At 38.9% G+C, this 23,036-nt stretch overlaps 1 protein-coding gene across 1 annotated transcript in view; it reads right to left on the reverse strand.

Annotated features, from left to right (window-relative positions):
- The window catches only part of LOC132820601 (zona pellucida-like domain-containing protein 1), a 31,006-nt gene extending 8,390 nt beyond the window's left edge, over window positions 1–22,616 (reverse strand). Inside the window, exons 1-8 of the mRNA XM_060832805.1 lie at window positions 22,475–22,616; window positions 20,611–20,837; window positions 18,008–18,192; window positions 17,150–17,222; window positions 9,719–9,816; window positions 8,895–8,978; window positions 3,172–3,340; window positions 1,025–1,139 (exon numbers count right to left, since the gene is read on the reverse strand). Coding sequence (XP_060688788.1) covers window positions 1,025–1,139; window positions 3,172–3,340; window positions 8,895–8,978; window positions 9,719–9,816; window positions 17,150–17,222; window positions 18,008–18,192; window positions 20,611–20,837; window positions 22,475–22,616 — 1,093 coding nt within the window. The remainder of the gene's footprint in view (window positions 1–1,024; window positions 1,140–3,171; window positions 3,341–8,894; window positions 8,979–9,718; window positions 9,817–17,149; window positions 17,223–18,007; window positions 18,193–20,610; window positions 20,838–22,474) is intronic.
- Window positions 22,617–23,036: the final 420 nt, after the last annotated feature.

The raw sequence follows: 23,036 nt of genomic DNA on the forward strand, positions 1-23,036 counted from the left end.
GACATTTTAAGAGATGTGTTATCTACATTAGGATGTATAAGATGCAGACTGGGAGCTACTAAACAAGTTGATTATAAGATGTGTATTAAGATTGATGGGAGGTCAGAGTAAAAGAATTTGAGTATTAGAAAAGAATAAGATTGTAGGGCAGAGGCTGATTGTAGAGTGACCTAAAATAGACAGGACAATATGATACCAGGAACAGTAAGTATATTATTGAAGATGTTTTTATCTAAAATTGAGGTGTTAAGCTTATTGAGATTTAGTAGGCTGCTCATAGAGGTAAGTATTAATGTAAGGAATGAGAAAGGTCATTGGAGTGAAGGTAAATCTGATGTAAACAGACAAGGAAAATTCAGATCAAGTTTGAAATCAATATGGATGAAAAGTTTCTCAGGGCAGAGCATAATACAGGGATGGGGAAACTTGCGGCTATCCAGTTACTAGAAGGCTTGGAAGGGCAGTAAACAAGAAGATTTTGAGGTTCGGGAATGGATGGAGTGATGTTGAGTGAAGAGCACATGCAAAGAGATTTCTGGAGGTTTGACACCTTGCACCTTACTGGTTCAATGCTAATGTGACTGTCACTCAAAATGGCAGCTGCCTCTACAATAGAAGTTGTACAACCAGAAAATCAAAATTAACCTGCTGCGACACTGTGCTCCTACTGTATTCAGAGCTATTGAATACAGCTTTTAACTGAATTCCAGTGAAGATAGTGAAGTCAAATTGAAAGTGTCTCAACATTATGATGGAAATGGCTCAGTATTTTGATTTTCAACTAGTTCAATTCAAAACCAAAGTGGATGCCATCCAAAATACGAAATTCATTAATTGTGTTAACATATACTTACTGCTCCACTATAAATAGCTCTAGCTGTTGGAGGAAATCAGGGAAAACAATAATGATTGGTTTTATTATTCACCTGCATATTCCCTTACCTTTAGTTTAGTAGTGAAACTTTTATTGTTCAATTTTACCTATTATTTTATGAATATAATAAATTAAGTTAAAATTGCCTACCATTATCATTCCTGGTCCTGATTTCATCAGAGCTAATTACTGAAGGATCAGACACTTCATCTGGTAATGGAGTAGTGACTATTAATGGTACTTCTCTTTTTCTTCTTTTGCATTGCTAAAGATGAAACACATAGAAAACCTGATAAAAATTAAGTTTTGTGTAACTAACAGTTGAAAAAAATAATTGATCTAGAGTGTAATATAATATAACTTCTTTTCTCTTTTAATCCTCATTTTGTACCTAAGGTTTTTACCTAAAAAGGTGCAATAAGTGGTGACATTGTAAACTTCTCACTGTACTCCTGTACTTCTTTACTTGAGTACATGTGACAATAAAGTACATTCTATCCTATTTGAGAGAGTATCATCGTCTTCCAAATCTTTACTATTTAATTTTCAATTTCAAATAGGTTACAGATCATAATAAAGTATTTTCTGATAAAGATGCAGGTTGCTAATTGAAAGAGTATATTTGAAAGGGTTAATAGCAAGGAGAGCCTTAAGCACCATCTACAATGGTGATGTCATATGGAGAACAGCTGGGGATCTTAAAGGAATAAGACCCACTATTCAAGTATTCCATATAGTTTCTGTGACAAGGTCCTTCATAACAGTAACTTGCAGTCAGTTGCTAACATGTAATAATTAACATTTTGTTCTCTTTATTCACTGGTGAGTGGCTGGCCAGCATTTATTACCCATCCATGTTTCCTCGAGAAGGTGGTGGTGAACTGCCTTCTTTAAGCGTTGTATTCCATATACTGTAGATAGACCCAATAAGCCTTGGGAAGGGAATTCCAAGATTTTGACCCAGAGACAATGAAAGAATAGTGATACTTTTCTAAATCAGGATGGTGAACGGCTTGAAGGGGAAATCGCAGCTGTTGGTATTCTCATGTATCTGCTGCCCTTGGCCTTCTAGATGGAAGCAATTGTAGATTTGGAAGGAACTGCCTAAGGATCATTGGCTAATTTCTAAAATGCATCTAGTAGATGGTACACACTGCTGCTATTGAACATTGGTGGTGATGTGACTGAATATTTCTGGATATGGTTCCAATCAAGTAGGATGCTTTGTATTAAATGGTGTCAAGATTCTTGAGTGCTTTTGGGGCTGCACTTATCCAGACAAGTTGAGATTCTATCACACTCCTGCATTATACTGTGTAGATGGTGATGACGCTTTGAGGAGTCAGGAGTTGAGTTACTCACTGCAGGGTATCTAATGTCTGACCTGCTCTTGTAGCCCTCATCCACGCAGTTTCTGTCCAATGGCAACTTCAGGATGTTGATAATGAGGGATTCATGAATGTCAAGGGGTGGTGGCTAAGTTGTCTCTTAATGGAGTTGGTCGTTGCTTGGCATTTGTGTGGCATGAAAGTTATTAGCCACTTTTCACTCCATGTCTGGATATTGTGCTGACCTTGTGACATAAGGACATGGACTGCTTTGGTATCTAAGCAGTTGTGAATGGTGCTGAACATCGTGCAGTCATTAGCGAACATTCCCACTTCTGATCCCATGATGGAGGGAAGGTCATTGACGAAACAGCTGAAGATGGTTGGGCCTCAGGCACTACCCTGAAGATCTCTTGCAGTGATGAACTGGACCTGAACTGACTGGCCTCCAGCAACTACAGTCATCTTCCTATCTGCCAGGTATGACTCCAACTATTGAAAGTTTTCCCCTGATTCCCATTCATTCCAGCTTTGCTAAGACTCTTTAATTCCATCCTTTGTCAAATGCAATCTTAGTATCAGGAGTTGTCACGCTCACCTCATCTCTTAAGACAACTCTTAAGATGACAGTCACTTCTTATTCAACAAGGAATTGGTTTTCATTTATCACATTAGGCCAGGCAGGCCCTGGAGATCCTTACCTTAATAGGGAACGATAGCAGCAAACCTACCCTGAAGAAAACAATAGTAGAGACAACCTCAAACAACAAAATGGTCAGCAGTAAGGATTGATCATCTGTTTAGATTAGATAATTATCTTGTCCATGCAGTTTGGGTATTTGGCTCACATCTTCTGTTCCTGACATCATACTTTGGTGAGTAGAACAGAACTCTTGTAATATTAGTTTCAGCTTTATATATATAAATGTGTGTGTGTGTGTGTGTGTGTGCGCACATTTGTGTACTTACATAAAAGTCACTGCAAGCAGCTTTTGCACAGAGACGTGTTGCACAGTGTAGATAGAAGGTAGAGACAGGCAGCTTTTGATGCTCAGTGAAACGAAATGCCTCGAAGTAGAACCTAGCAAATTGATCCTCTCCGTTGGACACTATATTGGTCTGTTGTTCTTTGTTGCATCTGTTGAGTCAAGTAAATGATTTTAGCTAAGATTTCAACATGTTGTGAGACTTTCAAAAGTAGAATAAAGCTGTCCCTCCTGTGCTGGCAGCTCAGAAGGAAGGCATGCTAGGTTCTATGTTGCGAGTTTCTCCCCTCATTTCAATAATTTTCTTCTATGTGAAAGACTTACTCAGAAAACCAGGCTGATGAGTATGTAGTTAAATATGATGGCATATTTTAATAATGAGATGTAACTCATTATTAATGGGGAGGTCGTTGTAGATTTGGAATGTGGTTTAGTTGTTCATCGTGGCATAGTGGAGTCAAGCATCCTTTCAATATTAAACATTTGGTATGCTGGAACAGGAATTCAACTAATGGAATATGTTCTTATTTGTCACTAAAGGGCACTTTCCAGTGAAAGCATAGCTTGAAAATGCCTAGAGGTGGTTTTGGGGTTGTGGGGGCTGCTAACAGAGTCAATGTTGTTAGTTAGTCCCTTGGATTAGTGTGCATCCAAGACATCACCTTGGTGGATAACAAGAAAATTAGGTCTGAGACCTTTATGACTTCCTATCTGAGAGTGAAGAAATAAAACCTTTTATCTGTTTGGCTATGAAAAGCAGAGTTCCTTTTATTTGTTCATGGATGCGGGCTTGGCTGGTTGGCCAGCACTTATTGCCCACCCCTAATTGCCCTTGAGAAGATGGTAGCGAGCCACCCAAATGAGGGATGGAGTGGACTGAGTGAACCTGAATCTTTGGGGTGGAGAAATCTCTGCCCCCAACATTGGGTAATTGTATCCTGCCACCACTTCCAGATCTGGATGTTAGATCTGAGCTGGGAAGTTTGCTTTCATGATTTAAAGTTGCCAATCAACCTATGCAACTTCTGACCAATAGCTTGAGTCAGAATCCAGGCAACAGCAGTCTTCCAGGAGTATTGCCTTTTATTGCTTCGTACTATGGCACATGCAGAGCTTTTTTTTATGGAGCTACTGTCATTTTGGCAATTAAGGGTCCAAATGAAAATATTCATTACAGCTCCCTCGAACAATCTACAAAAATACCAGTATTCTTATTAAGATATTCCTCACTCACAGAAATGGTTAGTATAGATGAAATAGAAAAGCATATTACTGCACAGAACTTCACTCACAAAGATTCACTCTATGTGCAGCTTTCATCATTGTCTTTCAACATGGGTAGTATCATCAAGAGAATAATGAAAGTAGGAAGACTGTGCATGTACATCATTGAATGTGTTAAGAATTACACGAACCAAGTTTGGAATTTGAAATTTTGTGTTAGGCAGCAATTCAAGCATTGTTCACTACTACAGCTTTTGTACAGTTTCATTATGCTGCATTTGGAGACACATTTTTCTTGAATTTGGAGGTGTTGGCTGACCAACCACAAAATAACACTTTGCTTGTAACTTGAAACCATTCTCTTAGTGATTCCATGTGCTGTCAGCAAAGCAAAAGACCAGTTTCTGCATCTTGGAGACTCCTTTCAGTGAAACCCATCATTGCTTTCAATGTGACTCTGACTGAGTATTGAAGACTGTATTTGAAGACCAGGTTCTGGAAGCTAAGACTACGTTCATTTTTCACTGGTGTTACTGGCACTTGTATGCTTTGGTGACTTCGATAACCTACAGCAGGTGAGTCAAAGAATTAGAAGAGCACCTCCAGCGATGCCTTTGTGAGATTCTCCAAATCCGTGGCAAGAATGGTAGTGTTCTCTCTCGCGTCAACATGAACAGTGTTGAAGCACTGATCACTCAAAAGCAGCTCCGTTGGGCAGATCATGCAGTTTATATACCTGGTACCAAACTCCAAAAGCAACTGCTCTGCTTGGAATTAGTTGTGGCAGATGTCTCAGAAGGATAGCAGAAAATGCTACAGGGATTCATCCTGTAGCATCCCTGAAGAAGTCAAACATCCCTGCTGAGTCCTGGAAGACCCTGGTTTGTTACTGATCAAGGCTCATTTGAGAAGGCACCAAACATAAAGAGACACATTATCAGGAGAATGCAGGGGGAAAGTTGAGGAGTGCACAAAGCCCCAAACAATCGTCCACCCAACCCTTTCAAGCATATCTATGCCAAATGTGGTAGGTCTGCTGATCACCAATTACCAGCCATCTGAGAACCCATTGAACTGGATTGGAAACAAGTTACCTACGATCCTGAGACAGTGCCTAAGAAGAAGATGATTTCCCAGTGAGATCAATGATTATGATTGCAGAAGTCGGTGTTCCTAAAAGCCGTCAGCTCATGTTTCCTCTCCTTTGAAAAATGTAGGCATGATTAGTTGTTGTGAAAAGAAATTCATTTTTGACACTTGAATAACAGATGCTACCTTAAACTTGGTAGCATCAATAAACAGCTATGTTGCATCCACGTGTATGGAAATTGATGGAACCCTGCCATTTGCTGCAAGTTCTCTGCCTTAGTAAATGGATGTGTTCTCTCTACTTGTTACTTGGTATTACAGGTGATAAGTTTTCAGTGCCCTGTTGCATATTAAAAGATGCAACTGCATAATGATTTCATCTTGCAACATACTTCCTTCTATAAGAAGAGCAGTTCTTGATCAATATGTTGTTTACAAGTTCAGCAGATGGTGTAACACTGTTGGAGCTTCTCTTGTGATCCCAAATTCAGATCTTTTCTGATTTGTAATGATCCAAATCACTTCTTCAGGTTGAAAAATCTTGTTGTTGTAGCTACAATTGTTAGCCTCCCATGAATTCTTCCTGAATGATGCAACGTTTTGCTAGCCAAGCACTCCAAAAAAAAATCCTGTCCTGAATTTAAAAGCCAAAGAAATCAATAAAAGCTACAACTAAAAGTGATTGCGAGTGAACTCCCTTGAATTTGAGGTAGCATGCAGTAAATGTAGGCATGCAGTGAAATCATGTTCATTCAAATTCAGATAACTGGGAATTCCTGACACGACAAGTTGCCAGCTATTCCCACTGACACAACAGGAAATCACCAGAAGGGTGTCTGTGATAAACTGGAATCTTGGTAACTCTGTAACTGGTCATTGCAGATTAGCCAAATTTGTGCATGTTTCTCCTATGACTGTGACAATGAATTGGACCAGAGTTAGGCCACGCTAGAGTCCAAAATCACAGACAGTCGGTCTAGTTGGTTGTCATATGTTAACACCCACATCCTGAATGAGTATGCAAACATAAACCTTTTTGATGCTGTCAAACCAGACTATTTTACCGATTTTGAAGATAAAACTTGCTTCAGTGCAAAGTGAGGCAAAGAATGTTTCAAAGTATGGCCTGTGCCAAAATGGATGCCACTGAAAAGCTACTCATTATTGTGAAGGAAAATTCTAAGAAACGACACTACCCACGCAACCACTGTAGTCACTCACTCAGGAGTATAATTACCCACTTAGGAAATTCTGTGTCACTGGTCATTTAGGTAGATGCCTTGTTTGGGATATCCTTTAATGTGTGCATGGTGTTGCATATCAGCAGACTCATGATCATTGACAGAAAGTAGATGCAGTTCCTGTGACAAGGAAACCTCAATGACTGGGACTCTCCTTCCTACTCCAGCCTTTATCTGTCATCAAACCATTGATGACTAATTACAATCTTCCACCTGGGTCACCACTGGAGACTTTGTTTGTACTGTGCTTCTTCTGGTTCCTCCCCTCTGCCCTTGCCAATATGGGTGGCCTTGTCATGAACTGAGAACTCCTGACAGCATCACTCTCAGGATCAATGGAACACTCCATCCTCTCCTTTGCAGCAAGGTGGCAATCCACAGAAAGATCCCACAAAGTGGGAGGCCATCAAAACTACCTGGATCAGAAAAGTGGAGAAAACATATGAACAATAGGTTCAGGATGGCACAGTGGTTAGCACTGCTGCCTCGCAGAACTAGGACCCTTGCTTGATTCCGGTCTTGGGTGACTGTCTATGTGGAGTTTGCATGTTTTCCCCATATCTGCTGTGGGTCTGGAATCGCACACAGACTACAGCAAGTAAAGATAGCAGTTATCTTCCCCCAAGGGTATTAGTGAACCAGACTGTTTTTTCCCTGCAATGGGCAATAATTACATGGCCCTCATTAAATAGATTAGATGTTAGTTTAAACTCTTAATTCCAGATTTTGTATTGAATTCAAGGTCCACTATGGGTGAATTCAAACCCAGTTCCCCAGGACATTACTTGAGTCTCTGGGTTACTGGTCCAGTGACAGTACCACTGGACCATTACCACCCCACTGAGGAATAAGGCAAACAAAATTACCCTGGTAAAGTTAGAAGAGATGCCCAAAAGCTTGGATGAAAGTTATGTTTTGAGATGGTTTTAAATGTGGAGAGGTAAATGAAAAGTGTTGATATGTACACTGCAGGGTTAACCTACCAGCCGTGTCTGCCACCAACAGCAGTGCAGAGAGAGCAAAGGAAAACACAAAACCATGATTGTAAGACTGAATGATTTCGAAAGGGATGTAAGGCTAGAAATTCATCATATGTCAGTGGAATGGAATAGATGAGTAACTGATCTGATACCAAATGTCTTGTACAACCACTACCCAAGATGAAGTTCTCCTCTATAAGGGCGAAAGTGAGGATGACAGATGTCGGATATTAGAGTTGAGTGTGGTGCTGAAAAAGCACAGCAGGTCAGGCAGCAACCGGGGAGCAGACCCACAGCAGACATGGGGAGACTCCACACAGACAGTCACCCAAGACTGGAATCAAGCACAGTCCTAGTGCTGTGAGGCAGCAGTGCTAACCATTGTGCCATCATAAACTTATTGTTCATATGTTTTGTCCACTTTCCTGATCCATGCTGCAAAACTGTTGAAGATCAGGTAGTTTTATTATCCTCACACTGTGGGCTTTTGCCCAAACCATCAGTCTTCTCGTCTATACATGCTGCTAAAGATAAGTAGTGGAGACAGTTTGAAATAAGGCAGCAAAAAACTTTAAAATAAAATTGCAAGTTTCAAATTCAAGTTGTAATAGACAGAGAGGTAATTTAAATCGGTATGGATGGTAAACAATACTTTGTAGTGGGCAGAATACATTTGACTGAATTTTAGACAAGCTAGAAGAATGAGAAATCATTGAGATATTAGAAAGATCATTACTGATATTCCTCTTGAATGTGCCTGGGGAACGCTCAGCTCTTAATTGTGAAAGGGACATAAAAGGGATTGAGTTCAGTAAAAACCAAAATTTCAAGCTTTTACATTGCCCTGGGATTTCTCATGATTCTCTTGAGCTGCTATAACAGAGATTATTTACAGCAGAAATCAAAAGTTGAGGGCTCATTCCAAGGTCTGATATTGACTTCTTATGTCTGCAAGAAAGATTGAAGAAACTATTCTTGGTGCTTATGCATTTCTGTTCAGATGAAAGTGTTTGTGAGGGTCACATAGCAAAGTTGTTTTACAGTTCTGTTCAACTTTAGAGTTTGAAGAAATATAAGAGTTACATTTGAAAAATGAATGAGTAAACTTATGGAAAGAAATAAAATTTGACTGAAAGCTATTAAGGACTATTTATTACATTTGGAATACTTACCCAATGAAGAGATCGTAAGTTAGTGAAGAGTTTAAGTGAAAACGTGAGGTTGAAGTATAGCAGTGATCAAGAAGGACATTGAACCTGTGTGGTAGAAAATAAGTTATAATAAATATGAAGCAAATGGGATAAGAATTTTATAAAGAGCAAATTATGTCTTGCTTTTCTTTTGATTATTTTTAAATTTCACCTGTGAATTTTGTACTTTCCTGACAGTAAATAAATCATCTAATATCTTCAGTAGTGTCTGGTTATTTTCAAATCAATCTGTTCAAGGATGTCATTAGACACCTCTGAAGCAGCTGGGACTTGAACACAGACCCCCTAGCTCAGAGAGAGGGATGTACCAGTTTTACTAGTGTACTGGAAATACGAAAGTTGGCATGCTGGTTGATTTGTTTGGTTGTACAGGCTTGACTGAGCTAAGAATTGAATTATCTTTATGTGGTTTTCTAGGGTCACTGCATATCCCACCCTGGGAAATGAAAATCTGCAGAGATTTCTAAAGGACACTGAATCAATATCATTAATTTATGCTATCATCCAAAGTCAAAATTACACTCAATGTGATTTAGACTTTTCCAGACAGACTCAATAGTTATCAAATTATGTTGTATTTCTGTTCAATGCTTCTACTTTATGAAAACATTTGAGCTCAAGTATTAAAATTAATTAAATTATTGTGATATTTAATCTTTAACTTATGACCAGTCTGCACTAACTCGCATGTGGAACTTATTGGAGTAATGAGTGAGATTAGGGATGGGCTTATTCTAATTATAAGTTTGTCAAAATGCAATCAAAACAATAAGATCAAATCTTACTTGTCAGTCAGTTTGGTTGCTCTTACTTCTGCATAAATCTTGGTTTTCAAGGTGAGTCCTGATTCTGGAATGATCAAGGAATTTGTGTATTCTGCATCCTGAAAAGAATGCAGTTTTGTCACACTTTTGACATGATACTCATAATATTTTTGCACAGCAACCCGATTTTTCAACAATTTTTGTACTCTAAATCTAAAAATAATTCAATAATGACTTAATTGAAAACCCAGATCCAACTTTATATCTCTTTAGTCTGATTCTATATTCATCTAGATGCTTATTTGTTGCATTTGCACCATCTCATTTGTCCTTTGCCATTTGATTTTGAGAAAGAAGACTGAGATTCATCATAGCCTCTTAACTCAACTCACCTCACCACCATTATGCAGGATTATCTCTTTGCTTTCATCTCTTTTCTTTTTCATGTAGAAAACTGCCCTTTATTATCTCTTTTTTCAGTCTTAATACTGTTCCCCTCTGATCTATCTTATTTGACTCTCAAATGGTGATTTCAACTTGAGGCATTTTCTTTGTTGGGAGACTGGGAGACGTATCAAACTCAGCAATGTATGATGGTGAGACCTGGACCATGTCAAACTCCAGGTCCATTTATCCATTTGCAGGTGAATCTCATGCTAGATCTAGTAGGAATTTGCTAGGGATGTGGATGGGAGCAACAAAGGTATGTAGGAACAGGAGCAGACCATTCAGCCCCTCAAGCCTGTTCCACCTCTTGGAGAACATTGGTATGAGGTATCTACATTGACAGTTCCAAGATTAGAGTGGTGCTGGAAAAGCACAGTAGGTCAGGCAGTATCCAAGAAGCAGAAAATTGATGTTTCGGGCAAAAACTCTTCATCAGGAATGAACAGTTCCAGCCAGCCATGTAAGCTTGAAATATGCGAGCATGAGTGCATTACTTGCAGAGCGGCAACGACTTCATTTTAGCCACTTATTTCTTACAGTGGGAGTTAGGGGTTAAAAAGCAGTCAATTAAATGTTTATTGAAAATCAACATCTGCTATGTGAAACAAAAACTGCTGGAGAAAGTCAACAGGTCTCGCAGCATGAATGCAGAGAAAGCACAGTAAATGTCTTGCGCTCAGTGATCCTAGTAGCAGCTAGGAGAAGGTGGTACAGTATTTAAGTTGAAGATGTTTTGGGGGAGGGGTGTGTAAGGGATTAATTGAGAGGTGGAGATGAAACCTAGAGGGAAAGACAATTAAGCAGACAAAGGGATGGATAATTGCAAGCCAGGGAGAAAGACCCTAAGTAGATGAAAATGGATTGTTTGTACTGAAATGGCATGTGATGGCAGGGCCTGGGTTGTGAAGGCATATAAAGGAAGTAGGAAAAAGTGCTCAGGTGCTAAAATAATTGAACTCAATATTGAGTCCAGAAAGCTGCAGGATCTCTGAGCGGAAGATGAGCTGCTGATCTTCCAGCTTGTGCTGTGCTTCGCTGGACCACTGCAGCAAGCCTGAAACAGAGATGTTGGCCAGGGAACACAGTTGTGCATAGAAGTAGCAGGCAACTGGAAGCATGGGGTCACTTTTCCCGACAGAATGTGGGTGTTCTGCAAACTGTTCATTTAGATTGTGCTTCATTTCTCCAATGTAGAGTACACCACATTATGAGCAGCAAATAGATTAAGTGAAGTGCAGATAAAACACTGCTTCACCTGGAAGGTGTGTTTGGGACCTTGGATGGTGAGGAGGGAGGAAGTAAAAGGGCAAGTGTCATAGCTGCTGCAATTGCATGGGAAGGTGGCACGGGCAAATGTTCAGAGTGGAGGTTGAAGCAGCATGATTTCAAGTTTCCTATAATGTCCTTGCTGTGGCTTTCTCTGATTCTATGCTTAAAACCTAAAAGCCCTACAGCCTTTTAATCACATTCTTAAACTGCCCTGCTACCTTCAACAATTTGTACTCTTGTAATCATTTTGATCCTCAGGGATTCTCTCATGGCGGAGCTTATTCAATTTCCTAAAGATTTTAATTATATTGACATAGAAAAATCAGTTAGGATTAAATACATCAGAGCACAGAACCATGAAAATCTGCGTCCATATTGCTTCAACAGTGTTAAAGATATTTCCAACTTCTGATTTTGATTTCTGAGAACTTTCATGGATGAAAATGATTGTAAAAGGGGGAAAACATTAACTCAAGATGACCACATTGATCCCCTGATCAGGTTGAACCAAACTCATGAGGCCATCAGCTAACAACGATCAGTCTGAACCTAAATTAACTTTGTAATCAAAAAAGGCATTGAGACTCAAATCTGAATGACCTGGTTGATTCATGCTTTCTGGAAATGTAATTATTGGAATTAAAGTTGACTGCAGATTATTCAGCTTTAATTTAAAAAATGAAGCCAGACAGAGAAATATGCAAGTGAAATGTAATTGAAGCGTACATATTTGGGCAGGCAGAAAAGGAAAATGGATTTGTAACAGTAGCATGGTGGCTCAGTGGTTAGCACTGCTGCCTCACAACACCAGGGACCCAGGTTCGATTCCAGCCTCGGAAGACTCTCTGTATGGAGTTGCACATTCTCCCTGTGTCTGCGTGGGTTTCCTCCGGGCGCTCTGGTTTCCTCCCATAATCCAAAGATGTGCAGGTTAGGTGAATTGGACATGCTAAATTGCCCATAGTGTTCAGGGATGTGTAGGTTATGTGCATGTAGAGGAATGGGTCTGAGTGGGTTACTCTTCGGAGGGTTGGTGTGGACTTGTTGGGCCAAAAGGCCTTTTTCCACATAATAGGGATTCTATGAGAACTGAAAATCTCTGTTTCTCTCAGACAATATTGAGTGAAATTGAATGATTACCAGAACACAATATGAGCCCTAGAGGTATTCAGATATGGGCCTTGATGTCATCCAACTGCAGCTGGCTACAGAACATGCACTGTTGATGTCACAGATGAGCAGTGACAACATATCATCATTACTGCTAAGTTTTGAAGATGGATATTGTAGGATATAAGAGAAGAAATATAAGCAATTAAATATAAGAATTAAAATTACATTGTACATGCATCTAAATTATTCTTCATAGCTATTGTTAAGGAAGAATTTACTGAAGTAAGCAAGATAATCTAAATTTCAGAGGGACACTTGCAGTCATTTAAGACCATGAGATCATAAGATGTAAGAGCAGAAGTAGGCTATTCAACTCATCTAGTGGGTTCTACCATTCAGTGAGATCATAGCTGAACTGACCACTCTCAATTCCACTTTCCTGCCTTTGTCCCATAACCTGAGATTCCTTTACTGATTCAAAGTCCATCTACCTTAACCTTAAATAGACTTAGTGACCCATCCTCAACAGCTGTCTGTGATAAAGAATTCCTCAAGATTCACTATCCTCTGCCTTAAACGTGTGGCCTGTTATTCTGACACTATATCCCCTTGTCATGCCTTCTCCCATAAGGGCAAACAAAGTTTCTTCCTCTACCTTGTCAAATCCCATAAGCATCTTGTATATTTCCAAAGGATTGTTTCTCATTCTTCTATATTCCAATGAGTACAAGCCCAAACTACTCAGTCTCTCCTCATATGCCTGCCAGCAGCCAAGTGAACCTTCTTTGGATTGCCTCAATGACAGCATATCTTTCCTTGGATAAGAGGTCAAAATCTATCCCAACTGTGGTCTGACTAGTACCTTGCAGAGTTTTAGTGAAACCTCCTGACCTTTACATTCCACTCTCTTTGAAATATAGATCAAAATTCCATTTGCCTTCCCTATTACCAATTAACTTGGATACTTTTTTTATAATTCATGGATGAAATCTCTCTGAGCTGTAGCTCTCTGCAATATCTCTCAATTTAGATAATACTCAACCCCTTTGTTTTTCCTGCCAAAGTGTATAAGCTTACATTTCCCTAGAAATTTATTCCATCTGTCAAGTATTTGCCCACTTACTTAACCTATCCATATTCCTCTTCAGACTCTTTGTGTCATCCTCACTGTTGTCTTCCTGCTTATTTTTATGTCATCCACAAACATGTTTGTAGTATAGTCACTTGCCTTATCCAAGTCATTGATATATATTGTGACCAAAGCACTGATTTCTGTGGTACTCCACAAGTTATTGGTTCCTATCCTGAAAATGCCCTACTTGTTCCAACTCTCTGCCTCTTATTAGCTGGCCAATCCTCTGTTGTGCTAACATGCTCCCTCCAACATCATGGTCTCTTATCTTTTTAAATAGGCTAATATGTGGTACCTAATCAAATTCCTTTTTTAAAATATAATGATTTAAAAATACACTGCTTACCCTTACCTATTCTACTTGCTACCTCCTCAAAAACATTTAGCTAATTTGTCTGGCATGACTTCCCCATCATGACACTATGCTGACTCTGCTTGATCATATTATGCATTTCTAATTACTCTTTATTACATTCTTTAGAATAGATCTTAACAATTTCCCAATAACCTACATTAAGGTGACTGACCTATAGTTACCTGTTTTCTGTCTTCTTCCCTTGGTAGGTTTCCAAGCCCCTAACACTTTTCCAGAATTTAAGGATTTCTAGAAGACTACTACCAGTACATCCACTATCACTCTAGCTACTTCCTGTAGCATGCTATGCAGCATCCCTTCAGGTCCAGGGGACTTAGTCCTTTACTTTCCGAAGCACGCTTTCTCTGGTGATAGTTATCATATTTATTTCCTCTCCTCTGTTTGCTGCTTGTATACGTAGTAATTCTGGAATGCTAATTAGTGTCTTCTACTGTGAAGGCTGATGCAAAATATTTATTCAACTCATCTGCCATTTCCAGTTTGTTCATTAATATCTCCACAGCCTCATTATCTTAGGGACCGATGTTCATTTTGGCATCTCTTTTCCTTTTTAGGTATTTTAAGAAGTTTTTGCTGTCCATCTCGAAATTACTTGCAGGTTTAAAATCAAAGTTTATTTTCTCCCTTTTTTTGGTCATCATTTGTTGGTTTTTGAAATGTTCCCAATCTTCTGGCTTACCGCTAATCTCCAGCTACCGTGTTGCCAGAAGCAGGTGGCTATGTTTGGCTATCACTGCGTGTTTCTGGAATCCTGGTGAGAGGGTGATGTGGAGCAGCAGCAGGTCCAATCTTCAGGCACAGCCTTCTGGTCCTGGGAAAGATAATGCAGCTACTGGAGAGGGCTGTGTAGAGAGGTAGCTATTTGTTGGGGTGCAGTTGAACAGGGCCAGTTGCCCAAGTGGGCTTGACTTTTGAACAGTAATGACAAGATCAGCACAGTGTTTGGCATTGCTGCCTCACAGCACCAGAGAGTCAGGTTTGATTCCACCCTTGGACGAAAGTCTGTGTGGAGTTTGTATGTTCTCCCCAGGTCTGCATGGCTTTCCTCCAGGTGTTCCAGTTTCCTCCGACAGTCCCCAAATGTGCAGGTTAGGTGGATTGGCCATGCTAAATTGCCCCACTATATCTAGGGATGCACAGGCTAGGTGAATTAGACATGGGAAATGCAGAGGTACTGAGATAGGGTAGGAGGGATTGGATCTGAATGCAATGCATTTAGAGGGTCAGCGTGTATTGGATGGACCAAATGGCTTGCTTCCACACTGTAAATAACTCTATGAGAGTTTGCAAGGCAATTGACTTCAGCTTTGAACTTCCCAGATCCGTGCACACTTCTGCAGAAGTTCTTCTTTATCAGACCCAGCCTCTCTGACCCTTTCCTTTTTTCAGCTGATACATGTCACTTTATTTTAATATTTTAATACAAAAACTAGGTGTTGATATGAACCCTACAAATATTGGTATATTTTTAAAAAGAGATGGTTTTGACTCTGAGGATGATGACTTGAGTGAGCTACAGTCCCAGAGTCACTAAGGAGTCCTCCATCAGCTCATTGAGTGACCATTTCTTCTACAAATGAAGTCAGTGATTCAGTTTTTTTGGTGGATTTCCATAGCTGCCAATCCCATCAAGTCAGGACTTCTAGAACAACTTCCAGACCCAACCACCTTCCTCTTATATCCGTCTTTATTTTCCTGGATCACTGCTACAGCATGGTTCGCTTTGTGTGAGCAGGCATGGAGAGGTTTTTTTGGGCTGTAGTAATGAGGTCAGTCAGGTGGACCTCATGGAATATGAGTTGCTGATTTGGGCTGCTAATCAGAGAGCCCTGGCTGACAGAATAAGAACAGGGCATCACACATCCTGTTCACTCTGAGAGCTGGCTCTGAGGGAGCTGAGTCAGTGTCAAGGACTCTCCATGTGCAAATAAAGGGTGATGTGGTGACAGATATCAGCCTCTGTGGAATCATTTCATGAGCCATATGTAGAAAGGTTAACCATTGCCATGAAACAGTCATCCTCAGATTCATTTTGTTGATTGGAACAGCTGATCAAAGCAGGATAAAACATCATGGTTGCTCCTACTCTAGGAGGTCTAGACTCATGATAAACCTTGACATTTTGGGTTTCCATAAGCTGGCCTTTAACCAATCACTCAGCACCAGGCCCTGCTGCTTTTGGTCTCAACTTTAGATTCTCCCCACACTCCCAAGTATTTGATGAACTCTGCTTCTTCCCCTGGGCCACTCGATGAACTCCTTCCCACTGGGGTATTTGATGAACGCCAGCTGCTCACCATCCCCAATGCTCCCCAACTTCCAGGGTATTTGATGAGTCCTCGATCCTTCTGTTAAGACTTTCAACAGCTCCATTTTAAAGACTGGCTCTGTAGCTGCAAGCATTTCAGAATTATGTAGAATGTCTCTTTATGCATGCCTGATGTCAGTGCCATCTAGACGTGGCATTTACAACATTTGCAACCCCAATGAAAAGCAAAATGGAACAACATCCATTCATCAAGAACCCAAAGATATTTATAAGCTTAACCCCTGTTGAGAATGCAAGACATCAAATAAGCAAAAGTTGCCTCAGATTAAAATCTAACATCTCAGAGGTCTTCAGAACTTTTTAAAGTTGCCTATTCTTGGTCTAACTTTTTCTATAAAACAGTCTGGTCTTTTTAAACTTTATATGTGTTTGCGTATGTATCTTTGATGTTATATTTTATTATTTTTTCCAAGGTTTATTAAGTAATAAAATTCCTCTTTCTTTCACTCAAGAAAACCTTGTTGTGGGCTTCTTAATTTTTAGTAGTATTACGTTTTAGTAGAAATATGATGGGGTTACATGTTAAAAACAATTACAAACCCAACAAGGGGCAGGGGGAGGGATGAAGTTAAAAGGAAGGGAGCTGATTCGTCTCCCCCTATGCAGTTGTAAGAATATCTTCAGATTCTGCTTCAGATATTTTCATTGCAACATGTTTAAGATAAATATTAATCAAGTCTAAAGGTTTGAAGGTCAGATATTTATTCATCAATTGTGATTAAGTTTTGATGAAATTTTGCAACTTCGATTTTTTTGCTGATGACACAGAAGAGTTGGTTAACTTACACTGTAAAGCTGAAGAGTGAGGGTGCTCCTGAAGGTGCCATTCCTATCATTGATGGCTATACTTACTCCTGCCCTGTAAATCCAATTATACACGTCAATCAGTATAAAATCACAATGATAAATTGCTCTAAATTACTCCTTATCCTGACCAATCCATTTGCTATACTTCTCACATTGGAACCTGTAATAACATAACAGTGAAAATCGACGCAATTGACTAAATGGTTCAAATTCACGTATATTACTCCATTGTCAAAGTGGAAAATTGGCTGCTTTGGATCTTTTGAATCCCACAGTACATCCTCCATTTATAGAGTTGAGATGCTAAAAATGAGAACAGAAAAGGAGACATAAAATCGGAATGTGGTATATTAGCCGGGATGATGATTCCAATGAAATTTGCCATTGTTCTCTAGAGAAATGGGAGTTCAATTAAGGCTTCTGTTATTGATTATGATCTAGTGAATAAGTATGACATATTGTGAAGTTAATTCTCAGCGTAAAGTAGGATCCTGCCTAATTAGGAATTGCCCTTCCTGTCCCTTACCTGTTCACAGGTAAGTTATAGTGGAACTAGGCAAGAAAGAGATGCGACCTCCACCATCTTAACCCCCAGCAAATGGCATTCACTCTGGGCTGGAGGGTGCACAGGGAAGATGAAAATCTGCAACTTTCATTGATATATCAGAAAATATTACACACAGGACTAAGAAATACAACAGATAAAAGAGGTAACAAAAATAGAATTACATCACATGTTCTGTAAATGGTCCTGTAACTTTCTAATGATTAGACAACTTTCTCAGCTATTTTAAAACAGACTCACCTAAACAAACAAGAAAGAAAATCCTCACTTACACATCCACTCTAGTATCATTGATAATATACTCCAAAGGGTAGGAGCAGGAATACAAATACACGAGCTCCTGGTTGTACGTAATGACATTTGCTACTGGGTCATTTGTTTCTATCAAACCACTGATATTGGCAAACTGGATATTTGAAAATTCTTTAAAAGCACCCGTTCCTGGAGCATTGGTGATCTGTACATAGAAGAAAATGCATATAAATATCAAAATAAAATGATTAATGTTTGAAAGATAATCAAGACTGAAACATATTCTTAGGCAGTGGTATTCATAACACTGGTCTTTTGACCAGTTCCTATCTATTCTCTGAAAACTTTGCTGCTATTTTTTATTACGGACACTCCCAGACAGTTACCCAGATGATGCTAGCAACTTCTCTGCGATTCAGTGTTCAAAGCACTGTAAAATAGTTATTGGGAGAACATTTGACCCATTGAGAACAACAGCACAATCCATTTGGTATTGCATATAAATTGTTACTTAAATATTTCTATTAATGTGTCTATGTGTCCATTTTGTGTGAAGAAGTCTTTCTTGTTTCCAATCATAAAGTTACAGATTACTAGTTTCAAAATGTGCCCTTTGTCATTCTGTGGAGACTAATTTAAAGCTATTATTCTGTATTAATACTTTCCCTATAATTAATTGTCTTATTTGCCTCTAATGAAATCACTTCTGTGACATGTCTTTTTCAACTTGAAACTCCAAGTACCTCCAATCTTTCTTCATCCCAAATTTCCCTAACAGTGGAGATAAGCTTTGAAACTCCTCTCTATATTGCTAGCAGTGTGGGAAAAAAATCTTGTCTCTGGGCAGAGACGGATACAATACTCAAGATGTGGTCCAAACAGAGTAACATATAATTTGAACATAACTTGAGTTGACTCATATTCAGTTTACTTATTGCTATTTATCAAGGATTATTTGTGTTTAATTGTAAGTCTGCTTTATCCAGAGCTATTCCAGCACCATACATTGAAGAATTCTCATTATGTGTCTGTAGTATTTTACACTTTGCTTTTGCTATTGTTATGCCCTTTCACGTTGCTTTTTTGGCTCACCACATAATGTTGGTTCTACTTCCATTGATTCTACTGTCCATGTGAGTTCTTAATGGGGTCTATCAGATTGTATTGACTGTAACAAGTGGCCCAGGTAGATCTCATAAAATATGAGTATCCTGACTAGGGTTGTTAAACCGGTCCAATCAGGGAGTCCAGGCTGATGGATATCAATAGGAGTGTCAGGTGTTCTGCTCACTTTGGGATCTAGCTCTGAACGAGTCTTGTATTATGCACGTGTAAACAAAGGGTCACTTGGTGACAGGAGTGGAGCTCTCGTGGAGTTATTTCAGACATAACCTTAGATCTACCTTTTTTTGTCAATGTTCAGCATTTATGTGCCTGGATGCCTTTCAAACTTTTAGTACAATCACATTCGCCACATTAGCCTATTAAATGGTTCGGCCGCATTTAGAATACTGTGTACAGTTCTGGTCGCCACATTACCAAAAGGATGTGGAGGCTTTGGAGAGGGTGCAGAGAAGGTTTTCGAGGATGTTGCCTGGTGTGGAAGGTGCTAGCTATGAAGGGAGGTTGAGTAGGTTACGTTTATTTTCATTTGGAAAAAGGAGATTGAGGGGGGACCTGATTGACATTTACAAAATCATGAAGGGTATAGACAGGGTGGATAGAGACAAGCTTTTTCCCAGGATGAAGGATTCAATAACAAGAGGTCACGCTTTAAAGGTGAGAGGTGGAAAGTTTAAGGGCGATACATGCGGCAAGTAATTCACACAGAGGGTGGTGGGTGTTTGGAATACATTGCCAGCAGAGGTGGTAGAGGCAGGCATGGCAGATGCATCTGGATAAATACATGAATAGGTGGGGAGTTGAGAGATACAGATGCTTAGGAATTGACTGACAGGTTTAGACAGTACATTTGAATGGGCTCAGGCTTGGAGGGCCAAAGGGCTGTAAATTTTCTTTGTTCTTTGTAAATGTGATATTCTCTGTTGATATTGCTGTCCAACTAAAAGCCAAAGCAATCCAGAGTACTGTCAAAGAGCAGAATCATTGTAGATTCCATTAAGCAAGTGGATTGAACCTGTTTGAATTGTTCTTCTTACGGCTTTTAGTTATAGATTCTGTACAAGTAAGAAACTGCTTCGACTCCACATGACAGTCACTCACAATAATATGATTGAAATAAGAACCTTAATGTTTGGAAAAAACAGGAACTAAATTGCGTAACTAATTACTTCATGATTTAGAATATCACAATAATTTCAGCAAATGACCCTTGAGCTAATCATTTGTTGAGACCATGGTCTTCAATAGAATTGTGATGACGTTGCTCTTGGGAGGGAAGAATGAGCACAACACAATTATGTAAATGAGTCAAGGTACGGTCTCACTTCTTACTAGATAATCACAATGTATTTCTCAATCAATATCAGTTTTTTTTCTGGAATTTCATGAAGTGAGTCATTATGCATCAAATTTAATTTCAGTATGTTTGCACTAAATAACAACATGCATTGTCAACTTGATCAAAATATGAAATTCCTTCAGGTAGCAACGCTTGACATACCACCAGCTTGTTTCCACAGAAAGTAGAGTTGACGTCACTGATGGGAAATGTAAACGTGAGAACAGGAGGAGAAACGGATGCCTCAACTGTTCCCTGACATTTGGGGTCACTGAATTGACGGTTTAAAGCCACGAGGCTCTCATTGTAGCCAGCAAAGTAAATTGGGCACAAAAAGATGGATAGTTCCACATTTTGGGTTCCGCAGGTCACTTTGATGTCATTGTTATCTGTCAAGAAAAATGATATAGCTTATTCCATCATGATTGAAAATGTTGCAATATTTCACTGACCCTAAATATTATTATTTCTGGTATTATGGCCTGCATGCATTGGTTACAATGGATTTTAACTCAGAGCAGGTTTCTTCCAGGGTGCCAAACTCATCAGATATCATCAGTTTGAGATCTGATCTATGTTAACACTTGGCACCATTTGCCTCTTATTGGTTAACTGTTATCCCAAAAGGAATGGCACCTCAGATTGAGAGCTGGCCATATTTGAATAGATTAAAATAATACAACCTTTAAGCTGTGTATCAGCATCAAAGAAGTTATAGGGTCTTTTGGGTTTTTTTATATTCTTTTATGGGTGCTGCTGCAAGACCAGCCAGCACTTGTCATCCATCCTAGTTGTCTTCACAAATGACTTACTATTTCAGACAGCAGTTAAGAGTCAACCAGTTAGTCTGGAGTCATGTGTAGGCCAGTCCAGGTAAGGATGACTGATTTCCTTCCCTGAAGGACACAACCAGATGGACTTTTAAGACAATAGTTGATAGTTTCTTGGTTACCATTCCTAGGAATAGCTTTCAACTTGATTTTTTACTTTACTATTTGTAATTAAATTTCAATACGAAGGATAAACTTAGACTTTCCCATTAAGTCCCAGCAGGTCCTTCCTGGCTGTATTGAAAAGGCACTCAGGTATCAAAGCAGATCTTGTTAAGATGGGAGCAGCAAGAAAAGTGTGCTACCTCTTTGTACATCTATTTTAACTGTGTGACAAACAATTTTCATATAAAGTTTGCTGATGCTGGAAATCTGAAACAAAAACAGAAATTGCTGGAGAAATTTGAAGGGTCACTGGACTTGAGAGGTTTACTCTGCTTTCTATCCAGAAATATTGGCAGATCTGCTGTGTTTCTCCAGCAATTTCTGTTTTTGTTTCAAATTTCTATATGCAGATTTGGCTAACATTTTCCCTTTGTTTTCTATTGTTTTAGCAGAAATATTATTCAACACGTGTTGACGAAACAAATTAAGATCAGAATTAGAACAATGAACAGTGGAGTGTGAGATGAACATTTTGAGTTGCTTGACACAGCTAATGCTTAAAATATTATAAGTATTTATAATAACAACATAGATTTACATTTGAAAAGAAAACCTTATTAATATTTTGATGTTGCTTCTTCCCAACTTCTAACTTAAACTTTGGTGAAAGAATAGTTGAATATCTGGAAAAGTCAGTGTTTTTTAAATTCTTTTCACTAAATCCACAATGGGAGATTTAGAAAAAAACTCCTTTGAAATCTTTGCTGCCTTGTAATTTTATACCAGATGTTTATCAAAATCTCAACATTCTTCCAAAATGGTGATCTTGTGTCATTGCATTCCTAATCATTTTAACTAAACTACTCAACATCAAGTTGATAGTAATCAATTATTCATAATGAGTAAGCAGTATCTATGTGTAGTTGAGGGCTAAGAGTGAAACTGTTTGGTGGATTGTACAAGCCTGAATACCTGACAATGCTTATTTGAGTACTCAGGCCAGCAATTTAGTTACTTTTGTCTTATGTGTTGATTTATTTGTGTAACACTCAAAGCCAATTACTTAATCACTTCCTAAATTCAGATCCTACCAGTACAAACAACGTCATTTGTAAAGCTTGTGTTCATCATTTTCTTGATTTTTCTGTGCTTCTCTCTTGAAGATGTAAATTCTTTCTGATATACAATTCTACAGATACTGATGAGCTTTTGATATTGCCCAGAAATTGCCATCGTTTATATTGGGTCTGGATGTCACCGATTCTTGCAATAGCATCATACTGAAGGCTTATTCTGATCACACACAAAACTATTCAGCATAGATTATCAATGGTTAATTTTAGAGCCTAGGATTGCTAGCTAAAGCCAATTGTAGCACTTAGCTGCATTCAAAATGTGTGAAACACAATTATTATTTAATTAGATTAGCACTAAGGTTAAAAATCTAAGCCACATGAAAGAATTTCTCACACAACATGGCAAGAATTATCTCAATTCCCTGGTGAGAAAAATGCTTGCACTGATTATGCTTCTTCATTGATATTTTATAATTGTAGGATTATAAATCTCTCACTAATTTGAGATTACCTGGAAGCCGATAAGTTGAACCACAATCTTGGTCATGAATGAAAATGCTGTTTTGAGAACTGATCC

The sequence above is a fragment of the Hemiscyllium ocellatum genome, chromosome 12 (genome assembly GCF_020745735.1).
Source record: "Hemiscyllium ocellatum isolate sHemOce1 chromosome 12, sHemOce1.pat.X.cur, whole genome shotgun sequence".
NCBI lineage: Eukaryota > Metazoa > Chordata > Chondrichthyes > Orectolobiformes > Hemiscylliidae > Hemiscyllium > Hemiscyllium ocellatum.